General features: G+C 35.5%; 1 protein-coding gene across 6 annotated transcripts in view; it reads right to left on the bottom strand.

Annotated features, from left to right (window-relative positions):
- AGMO (alkylglycerol monooxygenase) overlaps positions 1 to 25,664 on the bottom strand; it is a 377,151-nt gene that overhangs the window by 187,265 nt on the left and 164,222 nt on the right. For all 6 annotated transcript variants that reach the window (XM_058724927.1, XM_058724926.1, XM_058724922.1 and 3 more), the window contains 2 exons: positions 20,658 to 20,761; positions 5,615 to 5,710 (listed from right to left, as the gene is read on the bottom strand). In XM_058724927.1, the coding sequence (XP_058580910.1) occupies positions 5,615 to 5,710; positions 20,658 to 20,761 (200 nt within the window). The remainder of the gene's footprint in view (positions 1 to 5,614; positions 5,711 to 20,657; positions 20,762 to 25,664) is intronic.

Here is a 25,664-nt window from a genome sequence, read left to right as displayed (position 1 = left end):
CAAGAGTGACTGAAAACCCAAAGGTTTCTCTCCAATAAAGAAAGGACCTAGAGAGGGAGAAGCCACAATACTGGCACACAAGTCTCCTGACTCTTGAATTAAGACTCTTGGCTGATTCTTATAATATTCATGCAAATATTCATGCATAGGAAGAGGCTCTAAGGAACTTGCTGAAAAGCCAGGAAGGTAAAAAGCTAGAAAATTGCTGACAATGATTTAGACTGCTGCCTCATGCTGGTAAGAGAAAATGTAGAAAGCAAATCCTACTAAGTTAACGTGGCTTTGAAAACACCTTGGGGGGCGCCTGAGTGGCTCAGTCAGTTAAGCGTCCAACTTCGGCTCAGGTCGTGATCTCACAGTCTGTGAGTTCAGGCCCCGCGTCAGGCTCTGTGCTGACTGCTCAGAGCCTGGAGCCTGTTTCAGATTCTGTGTCTCCCTCTCTCTCTGCCCCTCCCCTGTTCATGCTCTGTCTCTCTCTGTCTCAAAAATAAATAAACGTTAAAAAAAAATTAAAAAAAAAAAAGAAAACACCTTGGGCATTTCATTAATTACACACACACACACACACACAAAGATAGTTCTTGCCCTAAGATTAAAGGCCACCAAGGATAAAGAATATGCCTCATAACTAAAGACCATACTAAAAGACCCATGTCCTATCAAGTGGAAATCAAAACCTCCAAAAACACAGGATAATTAGTTAATTTTATTTCCCTGCCTCCTACAATAAAAATAAGAAAAGATCAGAGGAATATATCAGAATCGAACATCGCTACAACAAATGTGCCATGGAGATTGGCATGTAACAACAATAATGATATACTAGACATACAAAGAAGGCAGATGTGATCCATAACAAGAAAAATAACAGTCAATTGAAGTAGACTTGCACATGACTTGGATGTTGGAATTAGCAGATAACAATTTTAAAATTATAATTATAATTAATACTTAAAGGAAAATACAGTCATAATGAATAACATAATTTCAGCAGAGAAAGAAAAACTATTTATAAATATAAATGGAAATTCTAAAACCTAAAGCATAATATCTGATGTGAGAAATCCACTGAATGGGCTTAAAAGTATATTAGAGGGAGCAGGTAAAAAGGTAATTAAACCTGAAGACAAATTAATAGAAATGAACCAATCTTAATAAGAAAGTGAAATTTTAAAAATTACAAAGCAGTGCTGATATGAATCAATATCAAGTAATGTAATAAACATGTAGGTATTTTGAGTCCCAAGAGAGGAGAGAGAGAAAGGTATAGATATAATGTTTAAGGAAATAATAGCCATTTATTTTTTTCAAAATTTGACATAAAATATACTACCTGTGAACTCTAAAAGAGGCAAAAAAAAAAAGATACAGACTATATGACGTAAATAAAGGAAATAAAGACATAAAACTATCTACTCAAAAACTACATAATTGTCCATTAAAAAATCGTGGAGAATTTTTAAACAAATTGTTTTACAATTGTGCAAACAATACTTCCTATAAAGCTATAATACCCAATAATGTGAAGGATTGGTATAAGAGGAAACAAATCCATAGAAGAGAATAGAAGTCTAAAATTAAAGCTAACTATATATAGTCAATTTTCTTTTCTACAAAGGACTTAGGTAGTCCAATGGCTAAATGAAAGTATCTAAAGGGTGGTATATTAAGTGGATATTTATAAAATAACATACCCCTACCAAATACCATATTCTTTTAGAAAAAAATTTTTAATGTTTATTTATTTTTGAGAGAGAGAGAGAGAGAGAGAGAGAGAGAGAGAGAGCATGAGTAGGGGAAGGGCAGAGAGAGAGGGACACACAGAATCCTAAGCTGTCAGCACAAAGCCTGACAAAGGGCTTAAACTCACAGACCAGGAGATCATGACCTAAGCTAAAGTCAGACACTTAACTGACTGAGTCACCCAGGCACCCCCCAAAATACCACATTGTAAAGTTTATTCAAGTATATGAAAGGTCCAAAAATAAAATTAAAACTCAAAAGATTCCAAAAGAAACCTTACGATAATTTCTTTGAAAGTTTATGATAATCAAAGACTTCTTAGAGAAAATACAAAAAGTAGACAAAAAAACACCTGAACTCACCATTAAAAAAAATAAATTAATCTTTTCAAATTAAAGCTTCAATATTTTTCAAAAGAATTCGTAAGAAAATGAAAAAGCATGCTACAAACTGAGGAAATACAATTGAAATACATGTATCTGACATTGCTTTATACCCAGAATTTATAAAGAATTCCAAGTCACTTAGGCAAACAACTCAAGAAAAAATAAAGGCCTGAGAGGTGGCTGGGTGGCTGAGTCAGTTAAGCATCTGACTCTAGATGTCAGCTAAGGTCATGATCACATGGTTCATGAGTTTGAGCCCCTCATAGGGTTCCATGCTGGCAGTGTGGAGCCTGCTTAGGATTCTCTCTCTCCCTCTCTCTGCCCCGCCCCAGCTCTTCCTCTCTCAAATAAATAAACTTAAAAGTAATAATAAAAATAAAGGCTTGAACAGTCATTTCATTAAAGCAAATTCATCAAAGTCCATCAAATACATGGAATGCCACACAACATCGCTGTTATTAGGGAAATAGTATCACAAAAAGAAAGTTCTCTGCCCACATTAGAATGAGTAAAATTAATGCTTGTATTTCATTCTAATCCTTATCTCCTAGCCATCCCAAATATCTCTCCTCTAGGAAAAGAGTTGATTACTCATGTATACTTCAACAGACATTTTATGCATATGTGAACATATAAAACACATAGTTGTTTTCCCTTTTTTAATAAAAATAATATCCTTTGGTATGTGCCTCTGTTTTTTGGACATCTGTCCATATTAGTCCATAAAAAGATTGCTCATTTTATTTGTAACTGCATCATATTCCATTTAAGGGCTTCAGTTAAGCACGATAAAAATCCTTGAGTCGTATGGGTTCAAATATTTAATGCCAAAGAATTATTTCTCTTTTATATTTCTTTGCCCAAGGACCAACTGATGTGTACATGAACAATGATAATAAGTAAACATAATAAATAATGATAAGGTAATGGATAATGTTACTACTGCCATTATACTGTGTAGATCATCTAATATTCAAATATCATCTAAAACCTCAAAAAATTATAACATTCCACAGTTATTCACTTTAAAACATACATTAAATAATAAGTTTTTCTACTTGCCCTGAGTAAACTCAGAGGAAAAGAATATAACTGACTATGTACTTCGGACACTTTGGATGAAGGAACAATAAACAAAAATGTAGGCAAAAATTAAACAAGAGAGTACTGTTTGTAGCAGAAGGTTTTATAACTCTCAGAAAAGAGGAAGGGGATAAACAATATTATCTCTCCATCAGAGTAATCCAAAATTAAACAGAAAATTTCATCATAAACTCCTCATTTTGTTTTATGAACTTTTTATTCTCTCATATACCATATTTCAAAAGCATGTTGTTAGTCTTTTGTTTTGTTTTTTGTTGTTGTTGTTTTTTACTTTCTCTTATCCTAACCTAATTGCTTGAAGTGAATGAATCTGTCCTCACTTTTAAAAAATCAGTACCTTTTTAAGACCAAATCTCCCTCCGAGTGAAAACTGATTTTATGGATGTCCGTAGCAGTGAAACAACTGAATGAATCAAACCTCCATTCAGGAATGTTCAGGGCTTTTTGGCCACCAGTGTCACGTCAACTATGGCTTCTGTATTGCTTATGTGAATGGACTATTGTTTCTGTGTATTGAACTTCCAAAAACTAGGGCAAGCATTTAATTTTTTTAAGTTAAGTCTTCTCCCCACTCCAGTTCTCCATTTCACTTGCCCCTCTTTCCAGAAACAGCCACTGTTACAAATCTCTTGGCTCTATTTCCTGTATGATTCTGTTATTTAAATAAATGGTAGTGTGCTGCCTATAATAATAAATGGAATTAAATGCACAGCTGTAAGAAATCTTATAAATGTTTCACACCTAATAATATAATTTAAAATTTCAAGACCCAAACCTTAATTTCAGAAAGTGTGTTCTTGTTGTCTGTGCAGCTCAACTGTAGAAATTATGCATTGTATACTACTTTCAAAACTTTGAAGTATAACACAAGTGAAAAGTTGTAATGCATTGCTTTTGAGTTTAGAAATGAAGCCACCTGGAGGCTCTGAGTGTAAAAGAAATGTTTCACCAGTGGCTTTCCACCACTGCCTCTTTACATACTGAGATGGAACTCAAGCTCATAGACCTCTCAGAGGAACACAGGAAAAGGCGGAAGTTACTTAGGCACCAGTGTTCTGTATTCACAAACTAATACCTGACCCAATACGTGGCTTGACCTGGAGCAGAGCTGCTATAAAAATGTAATTCTCCTTTAACCCCTCCATGTAAATCATCAGAAAGCTTTCCTTTACTGATTTAAACAAATTTGGTCTTTGACCTCTACAGTCAGAATTGGCCTCAACAACTCTTTCAGACAGTTGTAGTATTTGACTATTTGATGTATGTCAACTGCCATAAAATGCAATGCTATTTCACCACAGATCTTCAAATAATGTCACATATGTCCAAAGCCATAATAACTTGGAGTCTCTTTACTCCAAGTAAATCAGTAGCATGAATACTGCAGATTAATGAAATAATGTACTTTGTGTATCAAGCTTTGGTATCTAATGCAGCTGTTATTTGCTGTATTGTTCAACCATCTGCAACACCTGTCAATGTGTTTCCTATGGAACTTCAAAACACACCCAACAAATACCAAATGCTTGAAAAGGTTCTCATGTACATAAGCAAAAATTTTTCTAGGTCTCTGATTTCTGGTATTTGACAACCAGCAGAGTACAATAGCTCATAAAACAATCAGTTGTTTAATGATCTATCTGCAAAAATTCAAATCTGACAATTTGAGATACCACAGACAATCCAAGAAATTATATATGCTACTTTTCTGGGGGGAGAAAAAGCTAAACGTACTAAACATTCTCTAAATAAATCCTAAACTCTAAAATAAAGCAGGATTTCCAATCAAAAGAGTTTTCATAATTTCTTTAAGAGTTAAACTTTTTTCAGAGCCCCTACTAACTGATATGTATGTGTGTAAGTATAAATATGTAAATAAAAATGTATCAATATTATATATTTTAAATAGTTAAATATTTTTATATAATAAATCATATTATAAAATAAATATTTTAAATAACAGTTACATTCAATAGATAAATTACATATATGTATATATTTATAAATATATAAAAATTATATATATATATAAATTTATATATTTAAGTTGAAATGAATTTCAACATCTTTGGGTAAACAATGTTTAATAAACTGTAATACAGGAAGATACTGTATTGAATATAGTATTAGAATGTTTTGGTACTTAATAGTTCAAAAATTGTTTTATTTAATTGAGACCAACTGGCCTCATTGCTTCTTATAAACTTTGCAATATATATTCAATATAAAAGGAATAAAAATGAACAGATGTTTCTCCTTAAAGAAGGCAGACAAAGATTTTTCTTACACAATAAATCAGCTGCTAGTAGATTTCCAGGACATTGCTTCAAGCTAACTATTTAGGTATAGAACTTTAAAAACAAAAAAGAAAAAAAAGTCACCTCTGTGTGGATCCAAAATTGGTAGAGAAGATTGAATTGAAGATGAACAGCATATACTGAAGGCGGTATGAAGAGGGCCAAGGGAGAGTAGAATATCTGAAAAATTAAAAATTTAAAAATTTGCACATCTTATTTCTCAACATGAAATATACTTTTACTAATGATTGAATGTTATGAGTATAAACTTCATGAATACATCTTATTCTTTAGCAAATATGCCTTATTCTATATATTTTATTGCCACATTTGACTTTGCAACATTAATTTTCCACAAGGTGATAAAGTTAGACAGGTAGAAGCTAAGTTCACCAGACTTTTAGTCCGTATTTAATACTAATTAAAATAGCATACATGGTGTGTTATTTCCTTAATCTTGAAAAGGTTGGATGTGTTTCCTGGGAGTAAAGAGGTTTTTCTTATACACAGAGATACTCACTTTAGTTGGAAAAAAAAAAGTATCCTGTGCCTTTATGCATTGATGGCTCCCAAACTGTATTATGGCCCAGCATGCTGAGTAATGAAATGAAATTCTATTTTGAAAAGGTAACTTCATATAAGAAGTTTTCTCTTTCAAATATGGTTTTATGTAGTTGATTGAGAGCACGATATGTCCTAAATTTTTTTAAGTGACTAAGGAAGAAGCTATGATATGATGCCATAGTGGAAATAAATTTTAAAGTCCATATTTCCTAACAGACGGAAATGCCTTTGCCTTAGGAAAATAACTTATGCTTAAACCGCAGAACTGGTTAGAATCAACTAATAGGCACAGTCTGCTGTGTTCTGCTAATGACTTTGATCTCCAAGAGTGATTTCATGTTGTAAAAAAAAAAAAAAATTTAATTAAATGACATGCTAAACAAACAAATAAGAATAAAAAGAATCGTACTTTCACTTTATATTCCGGATTTTCTCGAGTTAATATTTCCAGACAACTAGCTATTTTAAAAACATTTCTTCTGATTATTACAATTTTATTTCTGTTAAAGCTTTTGTTCTCAATTAGGCCAATATCATTTCAACTGTGTTTAGTTTGATTGTGAATTTAAAACTGGACATTTACAAAAACCATTGCCAGTTTTGTTTTGAACCTTAAGTCATGAAAAATCTCAACTGTCATCACAACCAGGATCATTTTTATTATTTATAAATGTATTATTAAAGATGGATTGGATTGGTGAGCAACAAAAGAATATTGGGCTCTTTTTTAAGACATCCATTTTAAGTCTTGGATCTACTGCAGAATCTCTCCGTGATGTTCACATAGTTCTTAAACCTCTTTATACTTTAATTTTCTCATTCAAATGGTGAAGGAGAAAACCATTTGAAACTTAGCCATCCTTTTGGTTTCAAAAGATTTATGATAGTCTTTTTTGACTTATTAAAAATATATTGAAATAGATCTCTTACAGTAGGTTAATAAAATTTTTTTGAAACACATATATAATGCATGATTTAAGTATTCTTTTTTTAAAAATAATGTTTATTTACTTTTGAGAGAGAGAGAGAGAGAGAGAGAGAGGTGTGAGTGGGGGAGGGACAGAGAGAGGGACACACAGAATCCCAAGCAGGCTCCAGACTCAGCTGTCAGCACAGAGCCCGCCCGCCCCAGGTGCCAAACTCACAGACTGCGAGATCATGACCTGAGCTGAAGTCAGATGCTTAACCGACTGAGCCATCCAAGCGCCCCTATGATTTACGTATTTTAGGTTAAGGACTATTTTGGAATCTTGGAGTTGTGAACAAAAATGTAAAACAACTTAGGTTGGATGTTTAATAAATAGTTTTATTCAGAAAGAGAGTGCATACCAGGTGAATATTTATAGTCATTATAATTCCCCAAAGTGTGAATAAATAGTCCTTTGAGATAACAGCTGCTGTGGAAAAAGGGATTCTAGGATCAAATAAGTTGTGAAGTGCTGAGTTAAACAAGTTAAATTTGTTTACCACAGGACTTCTCGGAGCCTTTACCATGCTAATGTGAGTCACAAGTGTGTTAGCTCATTAAATACTTCTCTTATTTATTTATTGAGAGAGAGAGGAGAGAGAGAGAGGGGGAGAGGAAAGAGGAGAGAGAGAGGAAAGAGGAGAGAGAGAGGAAAGAGGAGAGAGGAAAGAGGAGAGAGAGAGGAAAGAGGAGAGAGAGAGGAAAGAGGAGAGAGAGAGGAAAGAGGAGAGAGAGAGAGGAAAGAGGAGAGAGAGAGAGGAAAGAGGAGAGAAAGGTGGAGAGAGACAGAGAATCCCAATCAGGCTTCACACTGTCAGCACAGAGCACAATGGAGGCTCCATGTCAAGAAATGTGAGATCACGACCTAAGCTGAAATCAAGAGTGGGACGCTTAACCACTGACTGAGCCACCCAGGTTGCCCCATTGAATGCTTTCTTAAGGAATTTCCCACAGGATTAGATTTCCTAAAAACACATTTGATGAACCAAGGTCTCAAATCTTACAAATCAGTATATATAATTATCAGAAAACTGGAAAAATGAGTTCAGCATGAATTCCAAAAAAGGAAACTTCTAATAAGAAATATAAATACATTAGGGCACCTGGGTGGCTAAGTTGGTTGAGCATGCGTGACTTTGGCTCAGGTCATGATCTCACAGTGTATGGGTTCAAGCCTCACTTCAGGCAGGCTCTGTGCTGACAGCTCAGAGCCTGAAGCTTGTTTTGGATTCTGCCCCTCCTCTGCCCCTCCCCTGCTCACTCTCTCTCTCTCTCAAAAATAAACAAACATTAACAACCGAAAGAAAGAAAGAAAGAAAGAAAGAAAGAAAGAAAGAAAGAAAGAAAGAAAGAAAAAAAGAAAAGAAAAGAAAAGAAAAGAAAAGAAAAGAAAAGAAAAGAAAAGAAAAAAGAGAGAGGAAGGAAGGAAGGAAGGAAGGAAGGAAGGAAGGAAGGAAGGAAGGAAGGAAGGAAGAAAAATACAGGACAGGGAGTAAGTCTCATGAACCACATGAAAGTTAATTTCGTTCTAATTTCTAAAATTAAAGCAGCCTAGCAAATGTCCAGGTCTGAAATCCCTCCCTCATCTTCTGTACCTCACATCTTCACATTCCCAAATCCTCTGTAGTTTTTAAAACCAACTTAAGTGTCAGTTCCATCGTAAAGCCTGAAATGATACTAATTTAGGAGAAGAAATTTCTCCTTCCTCATAGTTAAACTCTCAGTACCTGGGTCAGGGAACATTATACCATTTACCAAAGAAATCCATTTCTGCCATGCGCTCACCATGTCACTCTGATTCCAAGTCTCGTTAGCTTTAAATTTGATTGTCTACCCTGGGTTATTTTATTACATTTTAGTGGAAGTCATATACAACAGGTTCTTAAAGGAGAAAAATAATCCATACTTGTGTGTGTGTGGAAAGAATGAGGATAGTCCTACAGTTGACCTTTGGTTACTGGATGGAAAATGAGTGGGTTTTATTCTGCTCATCACGTGAACAGAGCAGCCTGGGATTGTGTGAAGGGTACCATGAAGTAGGACACTAAGGGGAACTGTAAGTATCTCTGCCTTGCTGAAAGTGTTGCAGAGTGTGTCCAGAGACTGGATTGGACAATGGGGTTCACTGACAGATCTAAGGGAGTCTGTGAACCCCTTTAATATCACTACAACAAAACATGAGCTTGTGTGCATGGGGGCAAATGTAATTTTCTGAAGAAACAATCTATGGCTTTCTTCAGAGAGTCTCTGGTCAATCTCTCTCACCATCACAGCCAAATGAAAGTAAAAACAAATGATAATTAGATGTTAGTCAAAACCAGGAGGCGAGGCTTTTAATTCCATTCCAAGGAGACTAGACTTATCCTAGATCGTGAGACAGCAGTTACATTTTTTTAAGCTTGTGAGAAATATAAAAATAATTTTGAAATCTAGTTCACTGGCCCAATGGAAAGTCACCCACATTTAACCACAGCAGTAGCCATGGGGATTAAAGGGCATGCAAGAAATCTAAGGCTTTGGTAACTATTTAAACATAGATGAGAGGGAAAAAGGAGTATCAGAAGACCTCCAGATTTGTGGCTTGTGTGTGGCTTCTGTGTGATAACTGCTCACCAAGACAGCAGACAGGAGGAAAAAGAGGTTTATACAGTTCAACTTAGGGAATGCTGTGTTGGAGTCTTTGAGATATATCCCAAGGAAGCTACTGAGTAAGCAAATATGTTCTGCAAATATCAACTGAATTGAAAAATGACACTGGATTGGACAGTGGAGAAGTAGGCTTGAAATCCAGACCTCAATAAGTTTAAAAATGATTCAAAGGAGTAGATGAAATAGAGGTAGGGATTATTTACTTCTCTTTTTCAGAAAACAAAGAAGGAGAGAGGTGGGGATATTCTTTCAGTAGAACATGGATGAGCGAGAAGATTTTATTTATTTTTTTAGTGTGAGAGATATGAATATATTTTTGGTATACTCAGAAGGAGTCAGTTAAGAGGAAGAGGGACACATGCCAAAAGTAGTTGGTCAGACAAAGTCCAGGACAGGAACTCAGACAGGAGCGATGTCACCAATCTGAGAATAAGACCTGTTCAAAACAGGTGAACATTTTCTATAAACCTAGAGACAAGAAAGTGTGTGCACTTGTGAATTCACAAATCTTAAAAAGTATATCTAAAAGAACGTAGAGTGAGGGAAAAACAGAAAAACTCACATTCTCTGTGAAGTTTTAAATATGGTCACTGGCTGAAAGCAAGGGGCATCAGTGGAAAAGAGACCTTGAGGAGACTGAAGAGTTCTGGAAGGTCTTCTTCCAGGTAAGGAGGAGGCTCATGTTTGGCGCTTGGTGAGCAGCACTCAACTGATAGCTCAGCTCTGTCTGGAAGCCATACGTGGAGGGCAACGAGCTGCCAGCTGGTGCTACAGGGCACCCACAGGAGCTCAGCAAGCTGGGTGTGGGAATGAAGTACGTGGGCAACCGGATTCAAACACAGCTTGGGGATTTCAGGACAGATGCAACAGAAGGAGGCAGACTGTTTTCCAGAGTCAAAGAAATTACGCATTTCAGGTTGGATGAAGTTGGAAATAAAGTCGTGAGGCATGAAAAACTGCAAGAAAAAGCAAGGGTCAAGAGCGGAGAGCTGTCCACAAGTAAGCTGCTAAATCAAACGGTTAAAGTTAAGTGTATAATCACTTTGAAAGAAATGGAAAAAAAGAAATTGAGCTCCAGGATTCATGTCTATCTTATTTTAATAAAGTAGTTTGGGTGGCTCAGTCTGTTGAGCATCTGACTTCGGCTCAGGTAATGATCTCATGGTTCGTGGGTTCGAGCCCCATGTCAGGCTCTGCTGACAGCTCAGAGCCTGGAGCCTGCTTCAGATTCTGCTCTCTGCCCTCCCCTGCTTGCACTCTGTCTCTGTCTCTCAAAAATGAATTAACAAAAAAAAAATAAATAAATAAATAAAGTAGTTTAACTTTATTAGTATCTGTACTTCTATAGTTGTCATTGATTTTTATAATGCTACTTTAGAGAAAAAATTTTCCTTCATAGTTGATGAACTAAAGATTGAATAATCAAGTACACTTGTCCCACATTCCTAAAATCTGGGATTAGTTATGATATAGAACCAAATCTTCTGGTTGCAGATAGAGAACACTGATCTCTTTCCTAAGACACATCCACTTAAATTGTATGTATGGAATAAGCACTTGTGTTTCTACATAGGAAGTCCTATTTTAAATAATCTAGGCCCATCTTTCTGTTTCCATCACTATCCTTTTACCCCTTTTGCCTTTCCCCATTCCACCTTCTTATACATCCTATATTTCAGCCATACTCAAACTTTATGGGTTGAATCGTGTTCCCCCAAAAGATATGTGAGACTTTATCCCCCAGTATATCAGAATGTGACCTTATTTGGAAATAGTTTCTTTACGGAGGTAATCAAGGTAAAATGAGGTAACTAGGGTGGGTTCTAATCTACTATGGCAGGTTTCCTTCTTAGGAGGAAATATGGACACAGAGACAGGCATGCACACAGGAAGAACACAAGGTGAATATGAAGGCAGAGATCAATGTGATTCATCTTCCTGCCAAGGAACACCAAAAATCACCAGCAAACCACCCTAAAGTGAGAAGACAAGCATGGTACAGATTCTTCCTCACAGCCTTCAGAAGTAATCAACCCTATAGTACCTTGACCTCAGGTTTTGAGCCTTCACAAGTATGACCCAATAGATTTCTAAGCCACCCAGTCTTTGCTACTTTGTTAAGTCAGCTCTGGGAGACTAATACATATACCATGCATTTTACTTGCAATTCCCTAGGTTTATTATACTTTTTTCATAATTTTGTGTTTTCAGTGATGTGCTCCTTCTACATTATATTCCATTTACAAACTCATTTGTGGAAAAATTTTATTCTTCTTCCAGACTGAGCTCAGGCATTTCTTCAGTGATGCTCCCCTTGACCCACCATGGTTCTTAAAGCAGACACTTCTCTTTAAAACCTTAACAATTTGTATTTATAATGGCTATTGCCTTACTGAAATCCCACCAAGGAAAGCAAGCACCTTAAGGACAGAGCTCATGTCTTACTTATGTCTCTTCATATGCTCAAACTTTGCCACCATGACCAGCTCTGCCAATCAAGAGTGTATATGGAAAAGAAAAACAAAACAAAAGAAACAAAAAAAGAGTGGATGCACATCTCAAAATAAGAACAATTATACCATGTAGAGGAAGTTGAATAGTTTGGCCAATTTTATATTTTTTTAAAGTAACAATGAGATAATGCTGCCTTTTGTAGAGCTTTCCACTATGAGTCTTCTTACTTATCCATGCTAAACCCTAAAATGACTATCAAATTTATGTAAAATGAAACATCAAGTATCAGATGATAATTTTACCTTTACCAAATTTTAAAATGACTTTGGTAAACTACAGAATAATTCCCTTTTCCCGATGCATGCTAAAATCAAGACTCTGAAACTGGTCAAGACACAGAGAGCAAAGGGCTTACTTAATTTATTGAATATGTGGACATGAACTTTGTCTTATATGCTGTCTTTGAATGGTGGTTGAGTGTGGGGAGAAAAGCCTTGGAGTTCTGAGGCAAAGTCCTGAGACATGTTTTGTTTCTTTACTGCATGGGGGGTTCAAGGTATGCTTTCCATCTGTGACATATGAGTTATGAGAATTTTATCCCCTGTGTATTTGACTGCATTACATCAAAGTTGTTAGTTTCTTGTGTCTTTATTTCTTCACATTTGTCTTTATATAATTCCAGCTCTCACATATTGAAAAATAGCCTTTGTTTATGAAGTTTGGCAGAAAGTACGATGTAATAAAAGATTTGAGATTTCACTAACAGTTCCTCTGTAGTCTTATATGTCATATAAAAACAATATTATATACGTGAATCATACTGCTATAGTTCAGAGAATTTCCACGCTCATCATTTAAGGTAATCTTCAAAATAACAATATAGGAAGCAGAGCAAATATTAATTACCCCATGTCTAAATATTTTTTAATGTTTATTTGTTTTTGAGAGAGAGAGAGAGAGAGAGTATGAGGGTGGGGAGGGGCAGAGAGAGAAACAGACACAGAATCTGAAGCAGTCTCCAGGCTCTAAGCTGTCAGCAATGAACCCACTGTGGGGCTCAAACTCACGAACTGTGAGATCATGACCTGAGTTGAAGTTGGAAGCTCAACCACTGAGCCACCCAGGCACCGCTTAATTACCCTACTTCATGTACAAGATCACTGAAATGCAAGCATTAATCAGTTGGTTCAGAGTGGCAAAGCTAGTTAATAACTGAGCTAACACTGGGACTCAGAATTCCTTATTTCTGGTAAATTGTCCCCTAGTGTTTCTTAGATGTAAACAATATGTATTTTTAAATTATTGTGCTCAAAAATAATATCACCATATATTTACAGATTCCCTAACTTGTGGAAGAAAAGTTTTCATAAATGGATATTATAACTATATTTCCTCTGATGGTGGATAAAATTTACCTCTTTTTAGATTTCTAATAAGCTATATTTTATAAATTCTTATTATATTGATTATAACACTAACCTAAAAATTAAAACAATTTAAATGATTGAGAGATACTACAGAGTTAAAAATAAATTACTCAACCTAGTCATTTAAACTAAATGCATTTATCCCTTATTGACTATGCTTTTAGGAGAAATATTAAGCTCATTAAACACAGATGTTAGCCTTTCCCATGCTCTAGCTTCATATATGAAACAAATATGTCAAAATATATTTTATTCAAAAAAGTAAATAAGCTAATCTCCCTATCTATAATTTTTGGTGATCTTTTAAATACTTAAATTATTTCACTCATTTGACTTACTCTAGTTAATGTAGCAAAATAGTTCCTCTGACACATGTATTTTGACATCCATAAAACTTTTTTTTAATTTTGTTCATTCACATAGTATACATTTATTATGCACTGACTGCAACAGGCACTTTAGAGATAGTAGGTATATAGCAGTAAAAAATACCTTTATACCTTTTAAAGTTTACAGACTGGCATGAAAGGCAGTAATGCAAATAATAAGTGCTATAATAGAGATATGCAAGGGTTTTATGGACAAAACAAAACAAAACAAAACAAAAAACAGCAACCTAGGCAAAGTTAGAAAGGATCTAAGAAAGGAGTGAACTGAGTCCCGAAGGATGAAGGAATCAGGGGTAAAGGGGCAAAAATTTTACCGAGAGACATAACTGCATGTGCAATGACATATCAAGACACTACGACATGGTATATATATATATATATTTTTTATTTTATTTTTAATTTTTTTAAACATTTATTTATTTTTGAGACAGAGAGAGACAGAGCATGAACAGGGGAGGGGCAGAGAGAGAGGGAGACACAGAATCTGAAACAGGCTCCAGGCTCTGAGTGGTCAGCACAGAGCCCGACGCGGGGCTTGAACTCACAGACCGTGAGATCATGACCTGAGCCGAAGTCGGACGCTTAACCGACCAAGCCACCCAGGCGCCCCCGACATGGTATATTTAGAGAACTGAAAATTAATTGTTCATTGAAGATGAGGTGACAATAAGCGATTGTGGAAGATGAGATTGGAGACAGAAGTGGGACCAGGTTTTGACTCCATCTGCATGTGGTAGGAGTCTGTGAAATTCCTTTCTCAAACCTAGAGAGCAATTTAGCTTGTTCAGAGCTGGCATTCTGGAAAGCTAAGAATGGGTGATGTGTTGAGGGATTAAGAATTAAAAAATAAAGAATTACCTTACAACCAATTTAAGATAGTATTGGCTGAATCATTGCTCTTTATGATGCTCTAGGGGTCCCAGGAATCAATGGCTATTGCTGGTAGTTCTAGGGGGTTTTGTTTGGTTGGTTGGTTTTTGGTTTTTAAGAGTTGTTATATGATCCACAGTGGCTCTATGAGAACATAGGTACATACATATAATTATATTTTTAATAAACTATTCCATAATAGTTTTATCCTTTTGTTTTAATTTTTTAACGTTTATTTATTTTTGAGACAGAGAGAGACACAGCATGAACGGGGGAGGGGCAGAGAGAGAGGGAGACACAGAATGGGAAGCAGGCTCCAGGCTCTGAGCCATCAGCCCAGAGCCCGACGCGGGGCTCGAACTCGCAGACCGCGAGATCGTGACCTGAGCTGAAGTCGGACGCTTAACCGACTGAGCCACCCAGGCGCCCCAATAGTTTTATATTGTACAAGAGTTGCAAAAATAGCACAGAGAGTTGTTACATACTCTCCACCAAGCCTCCCTCATTAACACATTACTGAGCTGCGTGGCCACAACTAAGAAACAAATTGGTACAATATTAATTAAATTCCACTAAACTGTACATCTTGCTTAGATTTTACTAGGTTTTTTCTTTTTTTTTTCTGACTTAATATCTTGTCCAGGAGGCAATATTACAAAGCATTAATATCTTATATTCTCTTCTGACCTGTGACAGTTTCTCAAATGTCCCCAGTGTCTCATTTTACACTTTTGAGGAGTACTGGTTAGGTATGTTGTAGAATGTCCTTCAATGTGGGTTCAACAATGGTCTTTTCTCATGATTACTCTTCGGCTATGGGTTTTGGTGACAAACACCAAAGGGATGAAGGGCCATTCAATAGGCCATTATTATCACATCTTATCAAAGGGTACATGCTATCAACAAGATATCACCGACAAAATTAACTTTATCTGAGATTTTGTTTGCCAGGTGTCTCCATTTTAAAGTTACCTCCCACCCGTACTTCACCCTTTGTCTCTTTCTCTCTCTCTCTTTTATTTTTTGTTTTTGTTTTGGTGTTTTTACTTTTTGTTTGTTTGTTGTTTGTTTGAATATACCTGACACACAATGTCACCTTAGTTTCAATATACAACAGAGTCATTCAACAAGTTTATACATTATGCTATGCTCATCACAAGTGTAGCTACCATCTGTCCCATTACATCCCAGCTGTCCATTATTAATTCTCTATTCATTGTACACGAAGTCCTCAGTACAGTCTGAACTCAAAAGGTCTGGGTAAGGGAGACATTAAGCACCATTTCTTAGAGGCAGGGGTTGGGGGGGTAGATATATCTATATATATCATCTGTGATTCTTTTGGAATTCTTTAAAGGAACGTGTCTCCCTTATATTTGTCCCCATTTATCTAGTTATTCCATCATTTATCTATATCAGTATGGGCTGATTTCAAAGGTATTTATTTTATACTTTGGATTCTAACTCTATACTCCATTATATATTTTACTGTTCAAGTTGTTCCAGATTTTGGCCATGAGGTGTTCCTTCAAGTTGGTTCCTATAACCCTTTGGCATAACCCATTTAATTTTTCTAGCACTTTTCTAGCTATGTTTTGAATATAAACTGTAGCATTCAGGTATTTTATCCAAATAATGATGGAAGAAAATGAAGTGCTTTTCTTGACACTGTTGTATGTAAAATAATATCCATGGATCTAGACACATTTTATTATTTGAAGAGACTATCATGTTTAAGCCATTGTATCAATTAGGATACGTAGTAAGAGATGGAAGTAGCAGGCAAAATCACGTATTTCGGTGTGTAGTAAATAAGGTTCCCTTAAAATGGTCTCTATCCATTGCAGTTCTTTTTGGATGAGCAATGGTAAATCTGAGGTTAAAAATGGCTTTTAAAAAAGTGCAAAAAGTACAGCTAGAAATTCTTGAAAGTTGAATTCTCATCTTTAACTATTTTAAATGACAGGAGTGCCACCCTAACTTTTGTAGTAATGTAAACGAAAAGCACTCTAAGAATAACTATGCTTTACGTTTCACAAATTAATTTTCTCTTCAAAGACATTTATTACTTGTTCTAAAATATGTTGTTACCTTAGTAACTACCAAGTTACCTGCTGTATGCAGCAGCACTAATGAGAAGAATGTTACAAAAGACTCAAAGAAAATGAAAAAAAAAAACCCAACTAGTGGTATTCTTTGATTTTAATGTCTAGAAAGACCTCCTACACATCGTTGACCATCACAGACCCTTAAATCATCTATGCTATCTTCTAACAGACCTACAAACGCTAGACAAAACTCCAATCTGATTCACAATCTCTGCCTTTCATTTCCCACGTGGCAAATCTTCCAGCTTGCTCCCCTCCCCCAAGTTAGCAGCTTCTGATGCATTCCCAATGCTCATTTCCCCCCTCAGCATATTTTGTGTCCTTGGCAAGATGATGTGAGGTTGTAAAAGGGATTTATACTGGCAATAAATAGGTGTGAACCTGTATTTTACTTAGGCTTTCACTAATCTGTAGCTTTGAATGCATTGACTTAATAAGGGGAATGTCGCAAATGAAACTAGGGTAAAGATTACCATAAACTTGGAGCCAAATGTCGGATTCAGATTCCAACCAGCAATGTTCAATACTGTATGAGGTAGTGGGCTCCTCTGAGATTCATTTTGTAGCTTTTAAAATAGATGATTTAAATATATTGTCTCCCAGATCTCCTCTAGTTCTGAAATCTATGGTGCTCTGATAAAAACTCTCCTTTGATAATTCCTCAGATAATCAATTTACACACTGCATTAATTTCCTGGACCAACTTCAAATACAGCTACATCTTTTCTTGGAGGCTTTATCCCCCCAAATGTAAACACTGGAGGCTTGACTTATCTTTATGCAAAGGGAAATACATAACTCAAGAGAGAATAAAGATTTTTGAGATCATTGTTTTAATCAGGGACATGTTTAGCCTATGTATAGGCCAATATGTTTATGTATAGGCTATGTTTAGCCTATGTACAGGATAATTAACGTTTGCATTATGAAGCTATTTCTTAAGAAGGGAGGATAGTCAGTATCCCTCGCCTCCATCAGAGGCCTGTTCCTTTTATTCACTGGAGCCCTAGACCAGTCTTGAGCTATCCAACTGTGACATAGGTCATAATTTCTTTCACAATGAATCATTCAGAGTTCCAGCACAAACTGTAAGGATATGGAAAAGATATATGCTCTTTCTTTTCCACCTATGTTGGTTAAAGCATGTTATATATTGAATTGTGTCCCCCACAAAATTCATGGGTTGAAATCCTATCCCCTACTTTAGAATGTGATCTTATTTGTAAATACAGCCCTTACAGATATAATTAGTTAAGATGTGCTCATAATGGAGTAGGTGGGGCTTAATCCAATATGACTTGTGTCCTTATATAAAAAGAAAAGGAGAAATCTCGATATAGACAGGGAGACCCCCATATGAAGACTAGCCTTATGCTCCCAAATGTCAAGGAACTATCAGAACCTAAAAAATTCAGAGACAGTAGTAGAACATATCCTTCCTTAGAGTCTTCAGGGAAGGGACCATGGCCCTGCCAACACCTTGATTTCAGACTTCTGGCTTCTAAAACTATGACACAACAGGTTTCTGATGTTCGAAGCTACTAAGCTTGTGAGACTTTATCATGACAGCCCTAGGAAATTAATACACACAGTAACACAGATGTGTGATGTAGGGGGTGGGACCTGGATTTCTTTTAATATCTCTTTCAGCAAATGTATTTGTACCATCAGTGACTTATAGATTTGTTTTGCCTATGCTGCTGTTTGGATTAAAACACAGGCCAGTATATATATTTTTATGAAGCATCTGGTTTCAAATATGGGACTTTGTCACGTACTAGCTGTGTAATTAACCTCACTGATCTTTGGTTCCCTGATAATAGTAACACTTGATCTAGCATAGTAATATAAGTGAAAAACAATATAGAGGCAAATAAAAGAGTATTTGGTGTGGAGGATAAGATCAGGGACCCTGCATCCAGTTGAACTGAACTCAGTTGAATGAGTTCAAATTCTACACTCCCTTTTACTAGTTTTATAACTGAACTATGGACTCAGTGTCATTTTAAAATGAGCATTATATTAGTACCTGTCTCATAAAGTTGCCATGAAGATAAAAAAGTTAATGCATAAAGAAATCTTAGAAGTTTGTCTGGAACACAGAAAGTATTCAATAAATGGTATGTAAAAGTGCCTTGCAAACTATAAAGAACCATACAAGTGCTGTAACATTATAAGTTATAGTTAATAAATAGCTTATTGATGAATGCACTTACAGAGTGATAACACTTTCTCCTTTCTTAAAAATTTTTTAATGTTTATTTATTTTTGAGAGAGACAGTGTCAGAATGTGAGCAGGCAAGGAGCAAGGAGAGGGAGGCACAGAATCTGAACCAGGCTCTAGGTTACTAGCTGTCAGCACAGAGCCCGATGTGAGGCTCCAACCCACGAACCCTGAGATCATGACCTGAGCTGAAGTCCGACACTTAACGGACTGGGCCACCCAGGCGCTCCTCTCCTTTTTTTAAAGTAGTATCTATACCCAATGAGTGCTCGAACTCAAGACCTTGAAATCAAGAGTCAGACGCTCTACCGACTGAGCCAGACAGCTGTGTTGCTAACTCTGACCTTTTATTTATGTCAGTATGCCTCTTAGCAGCAGTCATTTGGATAGCTATGGAGACATAAAGAGTGACAATCACAGATGAGGGCTATTACCAAGTGGGTCAAGTATGCCAGGGAATCAGAAGAAACTTCAAAATAGAGGCTATTTCTGGTTTTCATTAGTCTGCTCATTTCCTTGTGTAAAAATATTTTAGAGCCAAAATTTTTATTGAGCATCATATTAACTGCTCTAATATGTATACAAAAAACAAAGAATTTACATAGATTTCACTTGGGCATGGAGAAATGGGAACTGAATTTTTTAAAACTGCTTTTAAAAGTTTCTAATGAAATCTTGGGGTGCCTCAGTGGCTCAGTTAGTTAGTCAGCTGACTCTTGATTTCAGCTCAGATCATGATTCATGGTTCATGGGATTGAGCCCTGGGTCAGGCTCCATGCTGACAGTGTGAAGCCTGATTGGGATTCTCTCTTTTCCTCTCTCTCTGCCCCTCTCCTGCTCACTCTCACTCTCTCTCTCTCAAACTAAATAAATAAACTTAAAAAAAGTTTCTCGTGAAATCTTTGCATATATATGAATTAAGATACATTGCCTATACATCACTGTCATTAGTTATAGTAAATAAAAAAAGTAGACAGCCAATCTCCCACCTTGCTGTATACCTCAAGGTGAAATTGTGTTTTTGTTGTTGTTATTGTTTTGTTTTGTTTTGTTTTATCAAACAAAAGACTACCATTGCAAAATACCACTTGCTTCATATGTATCTTGCCTTATGAAAGGAGACAAAAGCATTAATAAAACACTTTATTTTAGATTACTTGGAAGAAATGGAAACAATTGAGACTTTAAAAAATGTATTATGGGGTGGCTGAGTGGCTCAGTCGGTTGAGCATCTGACTTCAGCTCAGGTCATGATCTCATGGTTCATGAGTTCGAGCCCCATGTCAGGCTTTGTGCTGACAGCTCATAGCCTGGAGCCTGCATAAGATTCTGTGTCTGTCTCTCTCCGTTTGCCCCTCCCACACTTGTACTCTGTCTCTCGCTCTATCTCAAAAATAAACACTAAAAATTTTTTTTTAATTAAAAAATTAAAAATGTATCATATTATTATATGTATTCAATTTTATACAACTTACCCAGGAAGTATATATTTGGAAAACAGATTGCCTCAGTGCTGTGGATAAGTTGTAGTCTTCAGAACTGTGGTGGGTTTGGTGTCCAGCCCACATAATATTAACCTCTGCAAAACACATAATTTGAAATGAGCCATGAGAATAAGAACAAAGCAACTTACATTTTCAGTTATGTATGCTGCTCTTGTTAAGTGAGGAAGAAAAATCTGGAACATCTCTGAAAAACCTAGCCAATATAATTATAATTGAAATAAGCTGCTTCAAATGACTTTTGGAAACAGTGAGGGTACAAATTACAAACAAATAAGAAAACTGAAACATAGCCAATAAGTATGGATAGTGTATGTGAAATAATGAAATGCCTCCAGCAAGCTGAAATGACTTCCAAAATTTATACTTGCTAATGTATTATTATAATATGACAAATCATAAAAGCTGACCGTCAGTGTTGTAACAATGCAGTCAATGGATAGTGATGATTTTTCAGTATGTGATAATATACTTATAATTAAAGAAGAATAATGTAATGGGAGAAACTGGTATAAATTTTGGAATGAAATAGTAAATAAAATTTCTTCCTGATGGCTTTTTAAATGTCTCAAAATCTGTCTATTGGAATAAAAGGCGGAGCAGAGTAATATTTTGTCCTAAGATCTAACAATTCATTTTTTATTTATAGAAATATATTAGTTAACATATAGCTTTTCCAATACCTTACAAATATCCAGTATCTTACACTATCATTTTTAAAATTTCCACACATAATTGCTGTTTCATCCTTATAATAAAAAATTAAATGTAAGTTGTATATTTTCATCAAGTATTATGCAGACTGTTCACATACAGCCTTGCAATTCATTTACATCCCAAACGGATGGTTCCTTGTTTTTTTTCTACAACAATATGTCACTCTAGTGACCTCCTTAGTAGACAGAATAGAACAATCCCACATTTTTCACTCTGTGCATATTTTTTATTTCCTATCATAATTACAGATACCACATTATAGTCTATTCAGTTAAAAGAAAGTATGTTCTTAGCTAAACTAACTATAATTAAGTTCTTTGCTACAAATACAGGAGATAGGAGATATAGGAGACAAAATTAACCATGTGATATGATCACTGTATCCATGCCAGTATATATTAGAAATTAAATCCTTTAGTCTTGCACACATGGGGACCAAACAGACTAAGAATGGAAATATTGGGTATGGATGTTTACAGTAGCCCTATACTAGAAGTTAAAATACCTTGCATGTGGCAGAATAATTTGTTAGAAGATTTTATATATATATAAATATATATATACATTAATATATATATATATATATATATATATATATATATATATATATATATATCCCTTCCTTACCAATCTGGGTGGACTTCTCTGCTTCTCATTTAGGAAATGAAAAATCTCTGGACAATCTATATAGAGTTACCAAACAAAATTGCAAAAGAATTTTTGGTAAATACAGGACAGCTCAGATTTAAGAAGGACTTAACTCTCTGAAAATGGAAAGATTATGAAGAGAATTATGAATACAATTCTCCATCAGAAGTCATTACTATTAAAGTTATATACTTTCAGGGGGGGCAAGTATTTTCATAAACCGTAAGTTTATGTGTAACTTAGTTCCTGATTGGTTGACATTTTTTAAGTGTATTTATTTATTTTGAGAGAGAGCAACAGAGCACATGAGTGGGGGCAGAGGGAGAGAGAGAGAGAGAGAGAGAGAGAGACTCCCAAACAAACTCTGTGATGTTAGTGCAGAGCCCAATGCAGGCCTCAAATCCATGAATCCTAAAATTTTGACCTGAGCCTAAGTCAAGACCCTGATGCTTAAGTGACTGAGCCACCCAGGCACCCCTGATTGGTTGACATTTTAATCATTCCTAGTAATTACCTTGTATGTCTATCCAACCAATTAAGGAAATTGCTCTTATGCAAATGAAAACTATTTCATCATAATGACCCCAAACTTCCCAAGCATAATCCTTGAAATAACCTAGAATCTTAATCTCTTGCTTATTGACTAGTTATACACTTCAAATAAGAGATTTACAAAGAATCCTGTGGCACTTGATATCTTCAAATGTTGTGTGAAATATTATCGAGAGGTAATAAACTTGATGAATCTACTAAGCCTTTTAAAACTCCTTGTAGAGTTAGGCTCTAAAATAATCCAAACACCATTTTCTCTTTAGAACATAACCATTATTAAACATTTTGGAACCTATTACTTAAAAGCTTTGTTACAAAAAAATCATTGTCCATTTTGTTGGACTTGTTGGGATTTACTTTAAAAACTCATCATAAGCACTGGGTGTTGTATGGAAACCAATTTGACAGTAAATTTCATATATTAAAAAAAAACTCATCATAATGCATGCATGTTATGAATTCAGAAGGGGATGAGCTAATCAGATGAGGCCCAATTAGAGAGTAATAGGATATATTTAAACTATTTCCTATAACTTCCACAGAAGCTAACTGGTGGAACAAAGAATCCACAAAGGTGGAGGTTAAAGACCTATCTCTTTGGTTGTTTTAAAAGCATTTACTTCCTATCACAAACTGTGTGTAACACAAGACTTCGTTCAATGAAGTACAGCTGTATAAACAGGGTACAGTAACTGGATCCTACTGCCTTACCTCTGTCACTTTTCAGAACTAGGAAAAACAAGAAAAAAATATAAGATTTTTTCCCACAGTTTATATGCACCTTACTTGAAGTATAAATCATTTAGAAAGTGGTTATAAAAATGCGTTTTATAGAAAATTATTTCAGTAGTTCTTTTATAAGCAAAATAACAGATTAATAGTACACTTTCAAATATGTTCATTTTCACTAATATGTGAATTGATGAATTATCTGTTCTAAGGAATAAAAACAAATATTAAAGAGGAAAGATGATATTTTAAGAATAAACTTCTTTCTATCAATGAACTAACGTAATTATAAGTTATAGTCCATAACAATTTTCTTTTCCTATTAGCGAATTACTGATTATACAAGCATACAGGATGTTGTTATGGCTTTTCAATAATATAGCTAGAAACATTATGTTACTTTCCAGTATTAAAATATAGACTTGTATAAATATATTTTATTAATACATTGACCAATCATTTGATTTGGCCAAAATCTAATGCAATATGTGTGTTTATGTGTATGTTATATTCTTGAGTTTGTTAACATTTTTTTTTAATTGAAGTATAGCTTACATATGGTGAAATCCATCCCTTTAGTACTTGGTAATATGAGTTTTTACCAAGCAAATACAGCTGTGTAATCGCAATCAAGATACAGGACAGTTCTGACCAACCCAAAAAATTCCTCATTGCACTTTGTGCTTGTGGCAAGTAAACTCGAACATGGCTCCCTGATCAGATGATGATATTCTGAACTGTGAACTGATAACGTAATGGGATGAAACTCTTGGGACCTTGGGGAAGGTGAGGGTGTTTTGAATTCAGGAAAAAAATGAATCACTGGGATCTAGAAGGCTGTCTATGGGAGGTAGCCTCTCAGAGAGCCCCCAGTGATCCTTGCCTTGTGGATGTTCATCCCTTGTATAATCCCTCCCATTGAGTGTGGGCTGGATTTAATAATTCCCTTCTAATGAATATAATTTTGGCAAAGGTGATGGGATGTCAATTGTGATATTAGGTTGTAAAAAGACAGAGGCTTACATCTCGAGTGCTCTTATATTCTCAAATTCTCTAAGGAAAGTCAGTCACCATGTTGTGAACTGCCTTTTTGAAAAGCACATATGGTAGGGAATCAGGAGAGGCCCCAAGCTAACCAGTGAGGAACTAAGCACCTCAGCTCAAACTCCACAAGGAATTGAATCCTGCCAACGACCATGTAAGTAAATTTGGAAGCAGATCTTCCCCCAGCTGATCCTTCATGTAACATTGCAGCTAGCAGACAGTTTAACTGCTTAACTACAACCTCGTGAAAGACCTTGAGCCAGAAGCACTCAACTAATAAACTGTGCCCAGAATCCAGACCCACAGAGACTGTGAGCTAAGCCACTAATGTGTTACAAACAAGTGGATAATATAGTGGTCAATCCCCTATGCCTCATTCTCCCAGTCTTTCATATCCATTGGTTTGAATGCTTTACTATAGTTTTGCTTTTTGAGAATTTCATATAAATAAATTACATAGTATTTAGCCTTTTGAGTCTGGTTTCTTTTACTAAGCATAATGCATTACAGACTTCTCCATTTTATCTGTACTTTGTTTTTCCTTTTTTTTGCCGAGTAGTATTCCATTTTAATGGTTGAATCAAAATTTTTGTTTTGTTTTTATTCGTTCACTAGTTGAAGAACATTTTAGTTGCTTCCAGTTTGGGGCAATTACAAAGCATCTATAAACATTCTAATATAGTTTTTTTCTCAGAACCTAAGTTTCATTTCACTTGGGCAAATACTCAGGGGTGAGATTACTGAGCTGTATAGTATATTTACATTTAGGTTGTAAAGAAACAATCAAACCGTTTTCCAGTGGCTGTGCATTTTCTTGTACTACCACCAGCAGTGTATGAGAGTTACATTTTCTCTACATGTCTAGCAACCCTTGGCATTATTAATTTTGTTTTTAATTTATTTGTTTCTTTTTTTTCAATATATGAAATTGATTGTCAAATTGGTTTCCATAAAACACCCAGTGCTCATCCCAAAAGGTGCCCTCCTCAATACCCATCACCTACCCTCCCCTCCCTCCCACCCCCCATCAACCCTCAGTTTGTTCTCAGTTTTTAAGTCTCTTATGCTTTGGCTCTCTCCCACTCTAACCTCTTTCTTTTTTTTTTTCCTTCCCCTCCCCCATGGGTTTCTGTTAAGTTTCTCAGGATCCACATAAGAGTGAAACCATATGGTATCTGTCTTTCTCTGTATGGCTTATTCCACTTAGCATCACACTCTCCAGTTCCATCCACGTTGCCACAAAGGGCCATATTTCATTCTTTCTCATTGCCACGTAGTACTCCATTGTGT

This window comes from Neofelis nebulosa, chromosome 4, assembly GCF_028018385.1.
Source record: "Neofelis nebulosa isolate mNeoNeb1 chromosome 4, mNeoNeb1.pri, whole genome shotgun sequence".
NCBI classification, from domain to species: domain Eukaryota; kingdom Metazoa; phylum Chordata; class Mammalia; order Carnivora; family Felidae; genus Neofelis; species Neofelis nebulosa.
This window is presented reverse-complemented; position numbering and strand designations above follow the sequence as displayed.